This window comes from Canis aureus, chromosome 24 (assembly GCF_053574225.1).
Source record: "Canis aureus isolate CA01 chromosome 24, VMU_Caureus_v.1.0, whole genome shotgun sequence".
In the NCBI taxonomy this organism is placed as follows: Eukaryota; Metazoa; Chordata; class Mammalia; order Carnivora; family Canidae; genus Canis; species Canis aureus.
Window position 1 is genome coordinate 29,785,542 of NC_135634.1, and position 20,657 is coordinate 29,806,198.

Here is a 20,657-nt window from a genome sequence, read left to right on the forward strand (position 1 = left end):
AAGAAATCCTTGATAACATAAAGAATTGGCATTGTGATGCGTTTATAGGCTGCTGCCTTCTCCACTCAAGGATGCAGTGGAAGTATCAACCTGGAGAAGATGCTATACGATGCAAGAGGTGAACTCTGCCCTTAGCAAAATCCAGCTGGTGGGATATTCTCAGAAAATTGTGAGTGTTAATATGATTTTAAGTGATGGCATGAATGCTTTCAATTCATATTGCTCCCCTTTTGGAGGATCTTATAGTTCCCTTCCTGTAGCTCTTCAGTCACTGAGAATCTTATTCTAGTACAAGGTGAAAAGTCGGAGCATCTGTCATTATCCTTCATCCTCCAGATTATCAGTGTTCTTTCCTAACCTTCACATTCCCCAGCATTAGTCAGTGTTCTCTTGACCAGCTTGTAATGAGTCAGGAGAAAGAAATCTCATCCTATTCACTTTAGAACAGCGAGTGCAACGTTATAGATTTGGGGCAAGTGAAACAGGAACCAGAGAGCATAAAACCGATCAAGAAGCAATTTGGCAAGTATAACTTTTGAACTCTGATCTCATATTAAGGGTTCCCATTTTTGTTAACTTGTACCGAGAGCCACTCCATATAGAATGACCAAAAGATGAATGCTTAACCTAAAAAAGGAAAGTATTTGTCTCTTTAGTCTTTCTGGTAATCTGTCATCTCTGTCTTCTGATGAATAAGGCCTGGGTGCCTGGTACCTGTGGATAGACTGAAACTCAAGAGAGGGGGCAAGTAAAGACTATAGGATTGCTTTTTGGGTCTACCATATAGTCTCCATTGGGTTTTTTGCTTTATTTTATACTGTCTGTTTTACTTTAAATTTTCTGTAAGTGAAGGGTATTTCTGGGTTTTTTTCCTGCAAAGATTTACCCAGTGTGACTGCACTGCTGAAAGCTCATCACACATCCTTACTATGGTTCTTCTCTAGGAGCTTTTTGGTGCAGTCCAGGTGACTCCGCTAAGCTCAGGCTATGCCCTTGGAAGTTCCAACTGGATTATCCAGTCCCATTATGAGAAAGTATCGTATGTATCCGGATCCTCCTTGCTTACCACACATCCCCAGGTAATTCTAATTCTCTTTTAACAATTAAGTTTTTTAGTTATTTAACCCAAATTTATAATGTATCTAGAGGATCATCAGTTTTTAAATCTTTCTAATTTTGATTTCTACATGTATCTTTTTTTTTAATTTTTGTTGTTATGGTAAGAATGTTTAACATGAGATCTATCCTCTTAATAATTTTATACTATACATTATTGTTGACCATACGTACAGTGTTGTATAGCAGATCTCTAGAACTTATCTTGCTTAACTGAAACTTTATGTTCTATAGACACTCTTCATGAGAGTTACATTCTTCATGTCCCAATATTTAGGATTACAAGTTCCTCTGAAGATCCTGCTGCCTTTAGGTTCATCTCTAGGATTTTGAGATTTTCTACTACTTCCAATAATGATAGCCTGATATGGAACAGAAATGGTTACTCGTTTACTCAGCAAGTGTTAATTATTTCTTTACTGAGGGTCTACTATGTGTCAAGCACTTATGTAGGTGTTAGGGAATCAATGGTGACCCATATGCAAAGTCCCAGCTCATGAAATCTGTGTTCAGAAGAGCAGAGAGGTCCGTTGTGATTGCAGCATGCCAAGTATAGTCAACAGGGGTATCCATGGGATGAGCAGAGCCAGGTCATGTGAAACTTTGTAGGCCATGATGAAAAATTTAGATCGGATTTTATTTTATTTTTAAAGATTTATTTATTTTAAAGAAAGAGCATGAGCTGGCAGGCAGAGGGAGGGAGAAAGAAACTCAAGCAGACTCCATGCTGAGCATGGAGCTTGATCTCACGATCTGAGCCAAAAGCAATAGTCAGACACCCAATCCACTGTGCCACCCAGGTACTCTTGGGTTTTATTTTAATGTGTAGAGGGAAGCTATTGGAAGGTTTTTGTTTTGTTTTTTTAAGATTTTACTTATTTATTCATGAGACAGAGAGAGAGATAGAGGCAGAGACACAGGCAGAGGGAGAAGCAGGCTCCATGCAGGGAGCCCGACACGGGACTCAATCCCAGGTCTCCAGGATCACGCCCTGAGCCAAAGGCAGCGCTAAACCGCTGAGCCACCCGAGCTGCCCAACTATTGGAAGATTTTAAGTTGGCCATTTGTTAACAGTCTTATTTGGCAAGTAGTTAAATACATAAACATTGTTATAAATGTATTCTTTATTCCTTTTTAGGTCTTATCATTCATTTCGTATCCTGATTCTTTCCATGCTTGTAAAAGGAGGGGCAGAAAAGATTAGTTAGCTGATGGATGGGTACATACCTGGATAACTTGAGGAAGTCCATATCCTATTTTTATATGAAGGGGGGAAATGACTGTTATAGGTCTAGAACAAAAGGATGCATCTGAGCTGCCACTTTGTACTGGCTTTCTTCATACCTTCTTTTATAATCAAGTTTCATCTCAAGGTCTAGAGGGGACAAGTTGCTGTTTTTTTCCTATAGCTAGCAGAATTCTGGGCCTTTCCCGCTTATTGAAATCAAAAACCCATCAATGTCATCTTAATTTGCTTCATTGAATCAAAATACATTATTGGCAGCTTCTATCATTCTTGATATATTCTTCCATAAAAGACAGAAAGATTACTTGGCTGCCAACTCTTCCGATTTGTCCCGCTTAGATCAAAGCCTTTACAGTACTACTGATGTAATTTCCAGTAAATTATTCTTCCAAGGTTCATAAATTTAAAGGGAAAATAAGGTCTTGAAAGTAATGACCAACATACCTAAGTAATTAATTTTAATTTCTAGCTGGAAACCAGTGTTATATGTAAAAAAAGATAATGAATTAGATTTTTTTAAACCCAGATAATTGTCTTCTATATTGAATTAGTAGGGATAAGAAAAGTTTAGGTGTAGGGGTGCCTGGGTAGCTCAGTTGGTTAAGGGGGGCTGCCTTCAGCTCAGGTCATGAGCTGCATCCTGGGATCAGCCCCACATCAGGCTCCCTGCTCAATGGGCGGCCTGCTTCTTCCTCTCCACCACTTGTGTTTCTCTTTCTCTCTCAAATAAATAAATAGAATCTTTAAAAAAAAATAATAAAAGTTTAGGTGTCAGCAAACTATGGCCCATGGATCAAGTTTGGCTTGCCACCTGTTTTTGTAAATAATGTCTTGTTGCAGTACAGCTACCTCCATTTAGTTATGGATTGTTTATGGCTGCTTGCACACTGGAACAGCAAAGTTCTGCTTTAGAGTTAAACTTTACAGAAAAGGCCAACCATGGACCTACTTGAGTGGAACCTCCCTATCTGGGAATAGGTTGCTGTGGTAATCTATAAACATAGGGTAGTGGGGCTTTGGATTAAGCCTGAATTGGTAAGAATGAAGTGACAGAGAAAAACATTGGCAGGTCTTTAATTCAACAAATACTTATTGAATGCTTTCTGTCTTCAGGGAAGGAAAAATACAGGCCCAATTCTTTCATGCTAAGAATGGTGATGATAACACCAATCCAGTCAACAAGGAGGAGTTGGCAGAGGGGGTTCTGATTTTAGGAGGAGGTAGTGGGTAAGATGAAGAAGAATTTGAGTGAACACTGGGGACGGATGAAAATATAGAACTGGAACTTGGATGTGAAGGCAAGCCTGGAGACAAATTGAAGCATCAAATTTTTTAAAGTATGTAAATAAAGAGCTGAAGGGGAAAGACTGAGCTGTGGGGAACATTTATCATAGAAAGTAGAAGGAAGAAAAATGATCTTGAATAAGAATGGGGAGTTAGTGTGGGGTGCCTAGGTGGCTCAGTTGGTTAAGCATCTGCCTTCTGCTTAGATTGCGATCTCAGAGTTTTGGGATCAAGCCCCACATCAGGTTCCCAGCTCCACAGGAAACCTGCCTCTCCCTCTGCCCCTCTCCTTGCTCCTGTTCTCTCTTTCTCTCTATCTCTCTCTTTCTCAAATAAATAAATAATATCTTAAAAAAAAAAAAAAAAAGGAATGGACAGTTAGAGGAGAATTGAGACCCACAAAGGTACAGCATCCAAATGGAAGGAGAGAACTAGCTTTTATTTTTTTTATTTTATTTTTTATTTTATTTTTATTTTTTTTTTAAAGATTTATTTATGATAGCCAGAAAGAGAGAGAGAGAGAGGCAGAGACACAGGCAGAGGGAGAAGCAGGCTCCATGCCGGGAGCCCAACGTGGGATTCGATCCCGGAACTCCAGGATCGCGCCCTAGGCCAAAGGCAGGCACTAAACCGCTGAGCCACCCAGGGATCCCCGAGAACTAGCTTTTAGTGAGAAGAACTATCTCTATACGAATTTTTCTGATTGATCTAATATTCCACAAAATGCTAAATTCTTATATTCTAATATTTGTCTATTGATGATAATATTATCTGCAAAGAAATAACAGTTTTGTCACTTTTCTTCCAATCCTTCTATTTTTTGTTTCTTTTTCCTATCTCACAACTATTACTTTAGTTCCAGGTAAACAAAAGTAATGATAGTGGCAGCCTTGTCTTGTACCAGATTTTAAAATGCTTTTGTAGCTTCTTCATTAAATAAGATGGCTTACTATATTTTTAGCTATCAAGTTAAGGAGTTTCTCCTCTGTTCCCAGTTTTCTGATTTAAAAAAATCGAATGTAGATGTACCTTATCAAATGATTTTTCTGAGTCTATGATGTGATTTCTCTCCTTTAGAACAATAATGTAGTAAATTATAATACTAGTTTTTCTCACATTTTACCATCCTTGTAGTCTTGGGATAAATCTTACTTGATCACAGTTTATTCTTTTTAAAATATACTCCTGGAATAAATTGGCCAGTATGTCTGCATTACTGATTTTCTTCAAAGAATACGTTTTTGTGTTTAATTGTTTTTGTATTTTCATTCTCTATTCTGTCCTTTATTATTTCCTTCCCCCCATCTTTGGGTTTACTCCATTGCTTTTCTTTTAATATTTATCTCATTCATTTCCATCCTTCTGTGCTTTCCAGTAAGTGTTCTTAAAGCTATCAGTTTCTCTCTTAGTATCATTTAACTCTGTTAAATTGTTGATACGTGTGCTCTGTCTTCATCTCTAAGTATATCATAATTTCCTTCATAATGCTCATAATTTAAGTAGCCAAAGGTTGTTTTGTAGTGCTGCTGTTTGCTTCTAGTCCATCCAATATGATTAGACTTAGGGTTAGATGAGAGACTTTTTTCAAGTCATACATAACTGTTTCTGGATTTCTTTCTTAATTTCTTTCTTTCTCTTTTGAATTAGGATAAGAGTATACTAATTCATTGAAGTGTTACTTTGAAACACAGTCTCTTTCTGTAAGTGTTCTGTGTATGTGGAAAAGACTATGTTCACTGTTGAATGAAAAAGTTTTCTATATGTATTTATTCATTTGAGCTTTTTATGTTATTTCTTTCATATATTTGCTTAGCTTCCAGTTTCTGAAAAGGATGTGTTATTTGTTGGTCTGTTTCTCCTGTACTTTCACCAGTTACTGCTTTTTATATTTTTAAGCTGTATAATCAGAGGTATATATGTTTATGATCATTATGTTTTATTGAGCAATTATGCCTCTTATCAGGATGCTGATTTTTTTTCTCTCAAAACTGCATTAAAAGCCAAGAGACTTTGTCTCCTATCCATATTTCTTTTCATTCTTTTTATATCCTTTTCTAGTGAATCCCTTATAGACACCATTGTAAGGGATTTTTTTTCCTTTTCTTTTTTTAAGGTTTATTTACTTATTTTAGAGAGAACATGCATTCAGGTGGGGAGAGAAGCAGAGGGGGAAGAAGAGAGAATCCTCAAGTATACCCCACTCTGAACACAGAATCTGACTTAGGCTCGATCCCAGGACCCTTGAGATCATGACCTAAACCAAAACCAAATCAGATGCTTAACCGACTGAGGCACCCAGGTGCTCTGATTTTTTTTTTTTTCTTTTTTAACCAAGTTTCATTGATGAAACTATATTTACTTATAATTATTGTTGTATCAGGGGCTTATTTTTGCAATCTTATTTCATGTTTTTTTCATTTACTTCATTCTTTTCCCTATCCTTTCTTCTCTTCTTTTAGATGGCTAAATTTCTTTCTATAAGTTTGAATACAAGTATTTGATTTTTATTCTTCTGAGTTGTTCCTTAATGTATTTTTTCTTTGAGTATCCTGAGCTTATCAATATCTTTTCCTTTTCCTCCAGAGCCACATCTCACTCTTGTCCCTGCCATCTTTTTCCTCTTCCTCCTTCCTGCTCCCCCTACCATGTTTGTACTGTCTGGAATTTTAGTTCTGGGTTATTTAGAATATACATAGACTGCTGAATATATTGTTTATTTATAGACAACAGTGAAACTTGTTGAGTTTTTTTCAATCTTACTTCCCATGTATCTCATAATCCTTCTAGATTTACTTTCCTTCTTTTAGGAGTACTTGAGCAATGTTCACCAAGAGGGTCTTAAAATGGTAAACCTTATGAGGCCTTGAAGTACTAAGAACATCTTTAATTTTTCCTCACATTTAAATGATAGCTTGGATAGATATAAAATTCAAGAAAAAGAACTTTGAAACTACAAAGTTTTGAAAATATTTCTTCATTTTCTACTTGTACCCTTGTTGCACTCAGGAACTGCAAGGGCCCTGGGACACCTGGGGCCCTTCCACTCAAGAGGGGGCTGCATGAAATAATCAGTTTATTTCTCTGGGCTTCAAATCATCTGTGGAGGACAAGTGACTGATATCATATCAAGATATGACAAGCCTCATGTCTCTGCACAGCTTTCTCTGAGATATGTCCAGGAGAGCCTGCTCTTCCTGGATAAAGGACATGGCCACATCCTCAAAGTGGTATTTAAGAGAAATATCAGGGGGCACCTGAGTGGCTCAATCAGTTAAGCATCCAAATCTTGATTTTGGCTCAGGTTGTGATTTTAGGGTCATGATATTGAGTGCCTCATTGAGATCCATACTGAGCTTGGAGCCTGCTTGCATTTCTCTCTCCCTCTCCCTTTGCCCCTCCCCCTCGCCCCACCATGCTCACTTGTGCATGTGCTCGCTCTTTCTCTCTCTCTCTCTCTCTCTCTCTCTATATATATATATATATATATATAACAAAAACAAAAAGAAAAGATCTCAGGACAAGCCACACAGCATCCAGCTCCCTCCTCAGCTGTCAAGGCTACAGACAAACTTTTTTCTCTCTGTGGACCTAACTCCAAGTAGTCCCCAAAGCTTTAATAACACCTCCTTGGGTCAGTCCTAATGAAACAAAGCTCTTGTCCTCACTGGCAACACAGTCCCAATCAGTAAGTGTAGCCTGTTATATTTGGGGCTGGTAGAAAAGTTGAACTACTAATGATGCATGATTAGTTTGGAGAATTGGGCTCAGGAAGCAGATCCAAGAATAAGCAGGGAGAAACTAGACAGCTGCTGGACTCCAATCTGTTTCTTTCCACACTTGCTGTTTCGTCTCTCACCTGATGGATAGCTTCTCTGCAGAGTACAGTTGACCCATAAAAACACATGTTTGAACTGCATGAGTCTACTTATATATGGATTTTTACAGTACTGTAAGTATATTTTCTTGTTCTTATGATTTTCCTAATATTTTCTTTTCTCTACCCTGCTTTATTGTAAAAATACAGCATATAATACATATAACATACAAAATCTGTATTAATCAACTACATTATCAGTAAGGCTTCCCATCAGCAGTAAGCTATTAGCAGTTACATTTTTGGAGAGAGTCAGAAGTTATATGTGGATTCCCCCACCCCATGTTGTCCAATGATCAACTCTGTTTCCTTCTCTCAAAAATAATAATATGCTACTTATATTTATTTGTTCAGTCACTCCTTCCTTCGTTAGTCCATGGCATTTCTTAAACCCCAACTTTGGACAGTGGAACATGCTAGGCTGTAAGAGGAACATGGATCAGTAGGTTTTACATTTATGGAAGTTACAACAGAGGAAAAAGATGGAGACCTACAGGACTTTTCTCCAGGGTGCAAGTGGTCAATCCTGTCAGATTAGAAATTCGCTGAAGTGCTGTGAGATTCAGAAGGAGGATGAATCCCTTCCTGGGGGAATTAGGGAGACCTCACTGAAGAGCGGGTTTTGAATTGGTCTGAATTAGCTTGGAGCCCAATTCTCCAAACTAAAGCTAGAGATGATGTGTTTCATGATCTCAAATTTATGTCTTCCTTTATCTCATCAAAGAAGTCTAAGGTCATTGAGTCATTCACTCATTCCTTCTTTTCTGCTTTTAAGTAAACCTGAAGCATTTAATATGGAGAAAGGCTTCCAGTGGACTGACTCATCACCTCACTCCGGGATTCTCTGTCTCTTAACTAAGCTGAGGTTCCTCCTATTCACCTTGCTCAGCTCAGTCTTGCATAACTGCTTTTACCTCATGGATCTTATTTCACGGCTCTAGCCCAACACTGATGAGCCTCCAGCCAAATTTACTCTTTTCTGTTTTCCCCAGCATCTCACAGCTGCATTTGACATTGTCCCTCAGTCTCTGGTTAAAATCCTTTTCAGTCCAGGCTTCTGGGGCAACCTTGTTGTTTTCTTACTCCACTTGATATTTTGTCATATTATAGGGTGTAAGCACCATAAAGCTATCTTTCCCAAACCGCTCATTTTTACAGGCAGGGAGGCTCTTTGCTGCATTATGTACTTGTTATTTACTTGCTTCTCTCCCCATTTACCTTATGAGGTCCCACAGCCTTGATCCTAGACATATTCCACTTTCCTCACTGGAATAAACTGACATTTTTGTGAAATGCTTTGATAAAGGGTACATAGCAAATCTCCATATCTATCATGCACCTTTGTTTTCTCTTTTATTCACCTAATAAATCCATTTTGTTATCCCCTAACCAGTTGCAACAGTCTGACACTGGACTTATTATTGCCTCCTTATTCTTTTAAATCATTTCGTTCTGATTTCCCTTTGCATTTCTGACTTGAGAATTTGGAACCATCTTAAGGACTTGCTTCGTCCATTGTCCAGTATATTCAGTCCATTCCCACCTGTCTGTTAACTGTTTTTTTGTGATGTTGTGTAGATCTGCTTCTTCCATCTCCTCAAGTGCCATAAAATTACAATCTCCCTCCCTTTTTTTTTTTTTTAAGATTTTACTTATTTATTTTGACAGAGCACACACACCCACAAGCGGGGGGAGGAGTGGCAGGGAGAGAGAGAGGGAGAAGCAGACTCCCCATGGAGAAAGGAGCCCGACTCAGGGCTCCATCCCAGGATCCCAGGATCATGACCTGAGCCAAAGGCAGATGCTTAACCAACTGAGCCACCCAGGCAACCAGTAATTTTTACTACTTTTTGTCTAGGCTGCCACAGGGGACCTCTGAGTGTTCTCTCTCTTTTTGGTCTCACCCCCTCCTCAGCTGTCACCTATAATTATTGTTGCCAAAATGGCACTCTCCTGCTCCAGACTGTTGATTCCTTATGGCCCCCTCTGTCTGTCTTCATTATTCTGGCCTTTTTGGTTCTTTACCAGTTACACTTTCCCTCATTTTTACTAATCTCTTTTCTCAGCCCCACGATAAACTTGTCATTTCAGCCAAATAAATTCATTTGGCATCTACAAGTTGCCTTTCTCTGCCTTCTGCCTACCCCCTCCCAGCCCTTCTGCCACAGTCAACCTGCTTATTCTTACCTTGCTGATATCTCCTGGACTATTTTCCAGTATGGAGTGCTCTCACATTTCCTACTGGACCATCTTTTTTTCATGCATTCATTTATTCAGCAAATGTTTTTTACTCCTTGCTGTGTACCAGGCATTTTGCTAGGAATTAAGAGACACCAAATCCTTGCCTTCACGGAGCTCCAGAGTCCTGTGGGGGACACAGACAAGTAAATAGGCCATTATGATTCAGTGTGATTAGTGCTAGTATAGAAAGTTTTAGAGGCCATGGGAGCATATGCAGAAGGGGCATCTTGCTGTGAGAAGAAAAGGATGTCATACAGCCATTCCAAAGGTTGTCTTAAATTGAGTCTTAAGTTCCTTAGCCAAAGAAAGAAAGAAAACTAGAAGCAAAGCTTCATCTGTGAGAAAGCCATGTATTAAGTGGCCCCACCTGGCCTGGTGTGGCCCTCTACTCTGCATTCCTCTTGGGACTTAGAGAATCAGTTCAGTTCAAACTCTGAAAATTCATGTTATATTTTCTATAGCTTTTTGTATAATTATTTTTTTTCTTTAAACATTCATTTTAGAGAGAGAGTGGGGGGGTGGAAGGGGCAGAGGGAGGAGGAGAGAGAAACATAAGCAGACTACATGCTAGCATGGATTCCACAGCCCTGAGGTAGGACCTGAGCCAAAGCCAAGAGTCAGACGCTCAACCAACAATGCCACCCAGGTGCCCAAAAAACTCCTTTTTTGATGATATGTATATGTTTTCTCTTCAGCTAGATTGTAAGTTTCTTCCTAGGGCCTAGAGACTGAGTCTTCTTTTTTCATAATCTGTGCAAAATGTCCAGTGGAAATTAACCAGCAGAGGACTAACATAATGACCATAGTATCCTTGGGCCTAGGATTTTTAAAAATTTTATTCTACAAGTTTGATTGTGACTCTCAACTTTGTAAGGTATTTTTATTTGATTCTTGGACACAGTGGAATTTTCTGTTTGTGTGTGTTTGAACAAAATGTTCCCACTTGAAGTACTCAGTAAGTTGCTATTTACACCAATAAAATATATACATTTGCCCTTTGGTAGTGAAATGGAGATGTTGGAGGTGTCGGCTTGGTTCTGAGAGTGTCACTAAAAGGCTTTTAGAACTGATTCTTTACAATAGCCTTGGGAATCAACAAGAAGTGTCCCCAAGTATAGGGCTAAAAAACAAACATCTGGTCGGATCTGATCATGATGTATTTCTCTTAACTTCCAACTCCATGGTATTCTTATTGTAGTCCTGCTTTTGTTTATGGGCATTTAATTTTCAAAGGAAATCAACCTCTGTCTGAGGTTCAGAGATAATGTTGTTTTCAGGGCTACATTTGCTCTCCGTTATGTTTTCATTCCAATTGGTAGTTCTTAACCTTTTGGGGATCATGGCCCCATGTGACAATCCGATCAAATCTATGGGAAAGTGTACATTGGCACTCACAGAATTGTATATACTATTTCAGGGGCTTCCTAGACCCTCTGAATTTCTGCATCTGCCCTGTGAGTCATTGTCGGCTTATTCTAACAAGGTTCTTACAAAATTGTCATTTTAAGCCAAATATGCAAACAAAGTTTGATCTCTTTTGTCACCATTCCAGGTTCCTTCTGTTTGACACATACAGACAGTGAACACTTGCAGACTCATAGCATATCTGCTACTATAAACCTATGTACTTTACTTCTTCCTTCTCTGGAAACAATAAATGCATATGTATTTTTTAGATAAGTACAAATAGATCAGTTCTGCCCAAGCAGAAGAAAAGCTCTTGTATACAGTAGTGTAATACATCTGTGCAAATAGGAATTAGAATCTATTCAATATAGCTGGTCACAACCATACTTTTCGGCATCCATGTTAGAGAAGAAGTGTTTCTCGGGCAGCCCGGGTGGCTCAGTGGTTTAGCGCCGCCTTTAGCCCAGGGTGTGATCCTGGAGACCCGGGATTGAGTCCCACGTTGGGCTCCATGCATGGAGCCTGCTTCTCCCTCTGCCTGTGTCTCTCTGTCTCTCTCTGTGTCTCTCATGAATAAATAAATAAAGTATTTTTTTAAAAAGAAGTGTTTTTCCGGTTATAAGGAAGCTTACATAACTGCAGTCATGTTATTTAAAAATAACAAAGCCCTTATATCCATGTTTATATAAAAATGCTAAAAGAATATACATCAAAAGGCACGTATACTCAGATAACATTGCAGGTGATGGGTCTTTGTAGTGCTATTCTTTGGACTTTTCTTTATTGGAAAACCTGGCTAGAACAGAGAAAGGAGGGAGGAGGCTTCTTACTGAACTGGGTTTCTGGCTTTTTTCTTCTATGTTCCGGGAAGTATGTGAAATGATATTGAGGAAAAGATGTGTTACAGAATAGCTCCAGCATCCCAATCCATGGGCCTTCATTTTTATTTTCAGTCTGAATCTCAATTTGTTTGGAAAAGGTAGTTAGTATTTTTTTTTTAAGTGCTCTGAAAACAGTCAAAATTAAATTCAAATCATACCAGGTAAAAATAAAAATACAACATCCTAAGGATCACATAATAGTGCACTGCAGGACTTCACAGTTTACAAGAAGATTATATTAGCTCCTGAGACTCTCAAATTAGTGAAGCAGGATGTGTCACCAAATATGCCCATGTTATAAGAAACCCAGCCCAGAGCCTGAGCTGAGGTCTCATGACTAGTAAGGGAATGGGAGGGAGGCTTTATATATATACCAATTCCTTTTTTTTTTTTTTTTTAATTCATGAGAGACACAGAGAGAGAGAAAGATCGGCAGAGGTACAGGCAGAGGGAGAAGCAGGCTCCATGCAGGGAGCCCAACATGGGACTCGATCCCGGGTCTCCAGGATCAGGCCCTGGGCTGAAGGCAGGCACTAAACTGCTGAGCCACCCAGGGATCCCTATATATACTGATTCCTAATTCAGCATTTTTCCTGGCTCCTCTGCCACTGAGACTTGGGAAAATCACCTTGGCTCTTTGAGTCCCGGCTTGCGTTTTCATAATGTAAACTTACTTTGTATATTTATTTCAAGTTTTTACATTTGTTTTCATTTTGCAGAGTTGTCAAGAATCAGATTATATAGTGCAGTGATTCTCAAAGCATGTTCCCTAGACCACCAGAAGCATCTCTTGGGAGCTTGTTAGAAATGCAAATTCTTAGGCCCACTTCAAACTTGTTGCCCACCTCAAAACTGGGGGTTTGGCACCCAGCAATCCATGTTTTAGTAAACCCTCCAGGTGACCCTAATATGCACGCAAGTTGGAGACCCACCGATGGTATGTGAGAGTTAGCATTTTGAAAAGAGCAAAGTGTTCTAGAAATTGGGGATAGGAAGCTTTTTTTTTTTTCATCAATATAAAATTTATGTAGAGTGAAACCCAAAGATCTTAAACATACAGTTCTATGAATTTTCACATTATGTGATCATCACACCAGTCGAGGCAGGGAACTCTTTTATCATTCCATAGAGTTCCCTCGTGCCTCCCTCATCCCCACTGGGCAACTACTGTCCACGGACAGACTTCATTGTAAGAGGATAGGATGCTGAGTCCATAGAAAGAGCAATGACTATATTCTTTTTTCCTTTTACTACTTCTACTTACCATTTCATTTTTAATTACTGAGCAGAGTTCTCTCTGGTTTTTCAGCCCATGGATCAAGCTTCTCTGAAAAACAGCGACGTTCTCATTCTGACAGGCCTGACCCAGATCCCCACCGCGAACCCAGACGGCATGGTGGGAGAGTTCTGCAGCAATCTGGGTATGTAGGCAGCTCGGCCATGAATGGGAGATCTGCTAGGTTTACTTTGGAGACCTTGCTTCTGTTGTAGTTTGTGCTCCTTCCCTTCATATTCATACCCTCCAGTGCCCTCGTACAAGGCTTTCCCCCTGCCAGCTCCACCCTTCATGCCTGTCCTTCAAAGCTTGCTGTTGTCAGCAAAAGAAGCAGTTCTTAAGCAACATAAATCTGAAGAATGTCAGAATGGTTGTCATAAGGGTCAATTCAAGTGGTTAGCACTTTATGCAACCAATATTCAACATTCTCCCCTTTATGTTGAAAATTGTTATTTATTCTTCTTGCTTCGTGGTGGGATTTGGGGGCAGGATGGGGATGCATACAAGGTAGCACTTGTCAAAAAAGGGAAGGAAGAATCACATCTTTGCTTTGTATTTACAACAGTGATACACTGAACAGATCATTTTTCCCCCCAATATTTGGTGTGTTTTTTTTCTTTAGGAGAAGACTAAATTTTAAATTTGGAGGAGAGACTTGCTGGGGTTTTGCTACCTAGAAGAAATATATATTTCTTTAGATAAAATTGTCTGTAAAATCTAGAAATTCTGCTATCCTATACTTTTAGAAAAGTATAGATTGCTCACTTTCTTAGCTTGAGCTGCTATAATGAAATACCATAGACTGGGTGGCTTGAACACCATTTCTTTCTCATAGTTCTGGAGGCTGGGAAGTCTGAGATCAGGTTGCCAGCATGGTCAGGTTCTGGTGAGGGCCCTCCTCCTGGCTTGTAGATGCCTACAAGTGTGTCCTCACTTGGCAGAGAGAAGCAGCTCTCATATCTCTTATAAGGACACTAATCCCGTCATGAAGGCCGTACCATCATGGCATCATCTAAAACCAGTTACCTCCCACCCACCCCCCTCCCGCCTTGCCAGTACCATCACATTAGGAGTTAAGGTTTCAATATATGAATTTTATGGGAACACAGACCTTCAGTCTGTGACATGTACCAAAGGGAGTTTAATGAGCTCAGACCTTCCACCCCTAGCAACTGTAAGTGCTGTCACCTCTGCTCTGGGGAAAAGAAATGGTCATCATCTTAATATTTACATGAATGGCAGTATCCTTTGGAAATTCAGTCGCCCATGCCAATAATCATAGTCTTTTTTGTTCTTTGCTGATATTAAGCCACACACAATTTATTCTTCCTTGAAAAAATGAATTGGACTTGTCTCAAATAGCATCTTTGATTTTTATGTTCATTTATTTATAATCTAGAATCATAGACTCAAAGAGCTTTAGATCTAAAAAAAAATAAAATAAATTTAAAAAAAATAAGAGCTTTAGATCTGAAAGGAACCTTACATCTAATCTACTACTGTTTCTCGGAGTCCACTAACCACTTGCCTCAAGATCAGTGAGACCGCTTATTAAAGATGCAGTTTGGAAGCCCTGCCACAGACCTAGTAAGTCAGATTCTCTAGGGAGAAGAAAGACCCAGCAGAAAAACTGCATTTTCAACACGTTCCCTGGCGATTTTCACACATACTAAAGCTTGAAGACCACTGGTCTAGTTCACTCAACCCATAACCAGTCAGAAAACAGGCCCAGCCAGGTATCAGCGGCTTATGTGAGATCCAATAGCTTGTGACAAAGGCAGAAATAGAGCCAGGTCTCTGGAGCCCTGACCAGTGTCTCTCTGCATGGTACCATACCCTACAAATGGCAAGTCAGCCAGTGCTCAGGGTGAAGCATCTGCAAGAACCTGTGCGTCGGACTTGGGAACGAAGAGGATCCAAGATATTGGAGGCTTCAAGATCTGTGCCCAAAAGCTGTGTGTTTCAATTTAAGTATTTAAAGTCTGGAGGATTTTCTTACAGATAACACATTAATGAAAGAAAATGTCACTCAAATGAATCAAACGGAAAAACTTGACCTATTTCCTTATAGGTCATTCAGCAGTGGTCAGAAACTGGACAGAAACAAATCCAGCAAAGTTTTGGGCAGGAGCTAAAAAGAGAAGGAGCTTGGAGGGTCTGTCCTGAAGCTCGACTGCCATTGGTAACCTTTAAAACCCAAAACCTTCACTGCATGCCCTGTTCCCAGGGACTGAGACATCAAGTAAAAACCCAGCTGATGGTTAGCCTCTGGAATCCCCCACTCCCATGCTATTCATTAAAAGAAGCAGATCATTATCAATGGAAAATAAATTGTATAAACAGAAGTAGGAAAATGAAAGAAATCCAACTATTATTTTGAAAGTTTCGTTCTACCTTTATAAAACTATTCTTTTGATGCCACTGTTTTCTCTCTGGCTTCAACTTTTCTAGCACTGACAGTCCGGAATGGAGGAAACGTGCTGGTGCCCTGTTACCCTTCTGGTGTGATCTATGACCTCCTTGAATGTCTCTATCAGTATATTGATTCAGCCGGCCTCTCCAACATCCCTTTCTACTTCATCTCCCCTGTGGCCAACAGTTCACTTGAGTTTTCCCAGATTTTTGCTGAGTGGTATGTCTGTGTTCTTCTCCATGATTCAGTACATTCAAGCAATAAGATTGAAAATGTAAAAAAAAAAAAATTTAACTGAAAAAAGAACAGAAATAGGGTTTTATTCTCACATTATTGTGAGACTTTCATTCTATTGTCTTTCTGTGTCTGTGATGTGAAAATTGTATTAATGAAAGCCAAATCTGTTATGTTGCTACGGTTCCGAAGAATAGTTAGCAAGGAGAGAAGGATGAAAGGCAAAGATTTAACTTAGCCAGCACTTTCAGAATCAGTGACAAAAATATTATGCATCTATCTTCTCACATGCTACCCTCTGCTGTTACAAAGTGAGGTGACATTCTAGAAGCTCAAAAAAAGCCCAAGCTCATGTTGTCTGGAATTTATAACACTAAATCTGACAAGAAAAGCTAGATTTTTTTTTTCATTTCAATAGCATGATATTTGACAAAATTAAGTTTTATTACAGTAGGAAATTGTTTGATCCAGTCCTAAGGTGGGTAAATTATTGTACAGTATGAAATCAGTGAGCCTTTTTAGAATCCTTGAGCTGCATGTCTGAGTCTAACTGACCTGGCCAAAAAAAAAGGGGGGGGAGGAATGGGGGAAATATATTAACTTTTACAGTCGACCCAACAGTACCTTAAAGTGGTGTTTCTAGAACTGGAGTGGGACACACATACTACAGGGTGTGTTTAATCCATTTTAGTTGTGTGAGAGCCTAATGGATACAGTATTCTACTAAGTGTCTTGTACGTCATTCTGTCATTACATGTTCTACATACTGCCTTCCTCCTCCACCTTTTTCCTCCCCATTTAGTTGTAGTCAAGGACCTTTTTTCTTTATCTCAATTCAGACAAGCTTTTCAATCCCACCTGCGTGTTATTCATGTTTGTCCGTAGGGCTGTCACTTTTATCGGTGCCTCCTGAACTTTATCCTTTGCATTAGGTCTTTTCTCCCCCAACATAGAAAGTTAATTTTGAATAATTAGTATCCTACCCTAAGTATCACTTGCACAGTTAATCAGCATGTTCTGAATTTCCTCATCCAGGTCCTTAGTAAAAAAAAAAAAAACTCCAGGACCAGCCCTGCGAGGCCCAGGGGCTAGTATGTTCCTCAAGGCTACCCTTCTGCCGCGCATTCTGTTCTTGTCAGAGTATCTGATAGGATAGAAGTCAGGACCACGAAAATCAGTGTAGGTCATTTTTGTATTTCTGGGTCTCTTTATTTGTTCATTTCATATATATATATATATACACACACACACACACACACACACACACACACATACATATGTGTGTGTGTATATATATATAAACACATTTACTAGAGAAAACAATACAAGTTACAGAAAACAGGAAAAAACAACCCATAAACCCACTCTCCAAAAGTAGTATCACTGTTGTCGTTCTGATGGATTTTTTTTCTTTCTATATGGGGGGGATCGTGCTGATTATTTAATTTTGGATCCTGCTTTTAAAATTTTTAACATGAGATTAGAGCATTATAAAATCTTCCAGAACATAGTTTTTACATGACTTCATTACTATATCATTTGTGCCTCATTTATATATTGTATAATTTACTTAACTATTGTCTTCTTGTTGGCCAGACCAGCTTTGCCAAGTTTTTTCCTTTTAGTAATAAATGTTCAATTAATATCATTTTATGTATATGTGACTGCATCTTCTGCCAATTACTAAACATGGAATTACTGGAACAAAAACTATAAGTATGTTCTAATGTTCATTAAACAGAACAAAATGAACATTAGCATATTATTATTAGCTGAACTCCAGTCTTTATGCAGAACATACCAGTTTTTCCACTAATATTTTCTGCCCCAGGATCTAGGCCAAGATACCCCAGTGCATTTAGGTTTTTGTTTTTGTAGGTCCTGAACTACTACCACCTCAAAAGTGTAGTATCTGTTAGACCTGTTGAAATACTTTAATACTATTTTAGTAAATTCTCACAAGTGGGTGCTAACAAACATACATCATTACATATATTTTTTCTAACTTTTAAAAATGCCAAACCTACAGAACACCCATAACTCTTGAGTTATCAGTTTTAACTTTTGCCACAATTGCTTTATTCAGTCATTTCTGTATTTTAAATGTCAGATCTGGCTAAGAAAGAGCATAGACTACCTAAAACATTCACAGCTTCTCCAGATTGAGATATGTCATTACTCTCCAGTTTGAGTTACCAGTGCTGCTTAGTAGGTATGCAAAACAGAAAGTGTGTGTCTGAGAAAAAGCCTTTCACTTTTTCCTCAAAAGCAGTCATAACGAATGGAATATGATACTTTGAATTGGACCCTGGAACAGAAAAAGGACATTAGTGGAAAACTGGCAAAATCCAAACAAAAGTGGAATTTAGTTAGTGGTAATGCACTAATAGTAATTTCTTCATTCAGCAAACGTATCATGGTAATGTAAGAGGCTAACATTATTGGAACACTAGGCAAAGGGCACAAGGGAAATCTGTACTGTCTTTGCAACTTTTCTGTGTAAATCTAAAATTATTCCAAAATAAGCTTATTTTTTATGGCAAAAATGTATTAAGGAATTTTAGCAGTTAAAAAATTCACACAAGACATTTATGTTCTGAGTACTCTGTGGACTCTGGCTTTTAATCACAGTGAGATTCGCTGGCAGGAAAATTTTAAAATAACCTTTAGTATTCAGTGTTTGCGCTGCTACCACTAGGTGGCAACAAATGACCCTGTGTGCCCGACCTAACATACTGATCTGGTTTTCCTCTTCAAAAGGCTTTGTCACAACAAACAGACTAAGGTGTATCTTCCAGAACCACCTTTTCCTCATGCAGAGGTAAGAAAATGGCATTAGGGATCCCTGGGTGGCGCAGCGGTTTGGCACCTGCCTTTGGCCCAGGGCACGATCCCGGAGACCCGGGATCGAATCCCACATCGGGCTCCCGGTGCATGGAGCCTGCTTCTCCCTCTGCCTGTGTCTCTGCCTCTCTCTCTCTCTCTGTGTGACTATCATAAATAAATAAATAATTAAAAAAAAAAAAAGAAAATGGCATTATTGGGTCAAAGCAAGAAAAAATACAGGTAATTGGTTCAAGATGGAGATAGCAGGTCATTAGATTTTAAAAACCCTGGGGCACATGGGTGCTCAGTTGGTTAAGTGTCCGACTCTTGATTTCTGCTCAGGTCACAATCTCATGGTCATGGGACCCTGCTTCAGTTTTCCATGTTAAGTGTGGAGCCTGCTTAAGATTTTCCCTTTACCCCTCACCCTCCTCTCTCTCTCTCTCTCCCTCTCTCTCTCTCTCTTGTTCTCTCGCTCTCGCTCTCTCTCTAAAAATTAAAAAAAAAAAAAAATCCTTACATAGGCTCATATAGCCCTTTGTTTCCAATGTGAGACAACAGGGAAGTACTCTAACTCAAGATTCACCACTTCCCCTTCTCATTACCACGTTATAGTACCAGTGTGTGTCTGCAGTCCATAGCCTAACTCTGTTGTGTTGACTGGGTGGGGAATTTTATCTAATACCTGCTACTAACTTTTTAGCAACAGATTTATTTATTGTCAGTCTTCTTTCCAGTTAGTTATGTTGATCACAGATGTGAAGTTTTAATGATGAAAATAATAACATTTAAGTTTTTAGAAAATAAAAGGTCAAAAGGAATGAACTTCCACTTATAAAATAAATAAGCCATAAGATGTACTGTACAGCACAGTGACTGGAGTTAACAATACTGTGTTGCATGTTTAAAAGTTGCTAAGAGAGCAGATATTAAAAGTTCTCGTCACAAGAAAAAAAAGTTTGTAACTCTGTATGGTGATGGATATTAACTATAAGGCTTGCTGTGGTGATTTTTTTCACAATAGATAAAATTCTGTACACCCGAAACTAATACATTATATGTCACTTATACCTTAGGTTTTTTTTAAATGGAAAGATTATACCTTTCTCACAGAATGGATGAGTGTTTTTATATCAGTTTGTGCCCAGTTTTGTTTTCATTGTTTTTCACCAAATAGTATTATGATGGACATTTTTCTGTGCTTCCTATCATTATTATCATTATTATTGTTGCCTAGAGTTCCATAGCATATCATATGGACAGATTATAATATAATATACTTAACTATTCTCTTACTATCCGAGAAAAGAGTTACTCCTACTTTTTTGTGATATTTTTAAAAAGGATGTTTAAATTGGTATAACCACTTTAGGAAACTAGCAGTAACTACTAAAGCTGAACATATAAAACATACTTTGTGCCTCCTCAGTTTTGTTCTTGAAGTGTATACCAAACAGAAATACATAGTTGTGCCATCAAAAGACACCCAGAAATCTTCAGAGCACTCTTAATAGTAGTTCAGAAATACCCTGGGTGGCTCAGCGGTTTAGTGCCTGCCTTCGGCCCAGGGCATGATCCTGGAGTCCCGGGATCGAGTCCCACACTGGGCTCCCTGCATGGACCCTCTGCCTGTGTCTCTGCCTCTGTGTGTGTGTGTATGGTGTATCTCATGAATAAATAAATAAAATCTTAAAAAAAAAAAAAAAAAGAAAGAAAGAAATATGGCCAAATGCTCTCAGCAGTCTAGTGGGTTTTGTGGTATATTCACACAATGGAATACCTTATGCCAGTAAGAATGAATGAACTCCAATTACACTTAGTTATATAAACATATTTCACAAACATGAAATAAGTCAGAC

General features: G+C 38.8%; 1 protein-coding gene across 3 annotated transcripts in view; it reads left to right on the plus strand.

Moving 5' to 3' along the window:
- The window catches only part of INTS9 (integrator complex subunit 9), a 101,239-nt gene that overhangs the window by 67,427 nt on the left and 13,155 nt on the right, over positions 1 to 20,657 (plus strand). For all 3 annotated transcript variants that reach the window (XM_077868677.1, XM_077868676.1, XM_077868678.1), the window contains 5 exons: positions 49 to 169; positions 945 to 1,079; positions 13,359 to 13,470; positions 15,777 to 15,957; positions 18,733 to 18,793. In XM_077868677.1, coding sequence (XP_077724803.1) covers positions 49 to 169; positions 945 to 1,079; positions 13,359 to 13,470; positions 15,777 to 15,957; positions 18,733 to 18,793 — 610 coding nt within the window. The remainder of the gene's footprint in view (positions 1 to 48; positions 170 to 944; positions 1,080 to 13,358; positions 13,471 to 15,776; positions 15,958 to 18,732; positions 18,794 to 20,657) is intronic.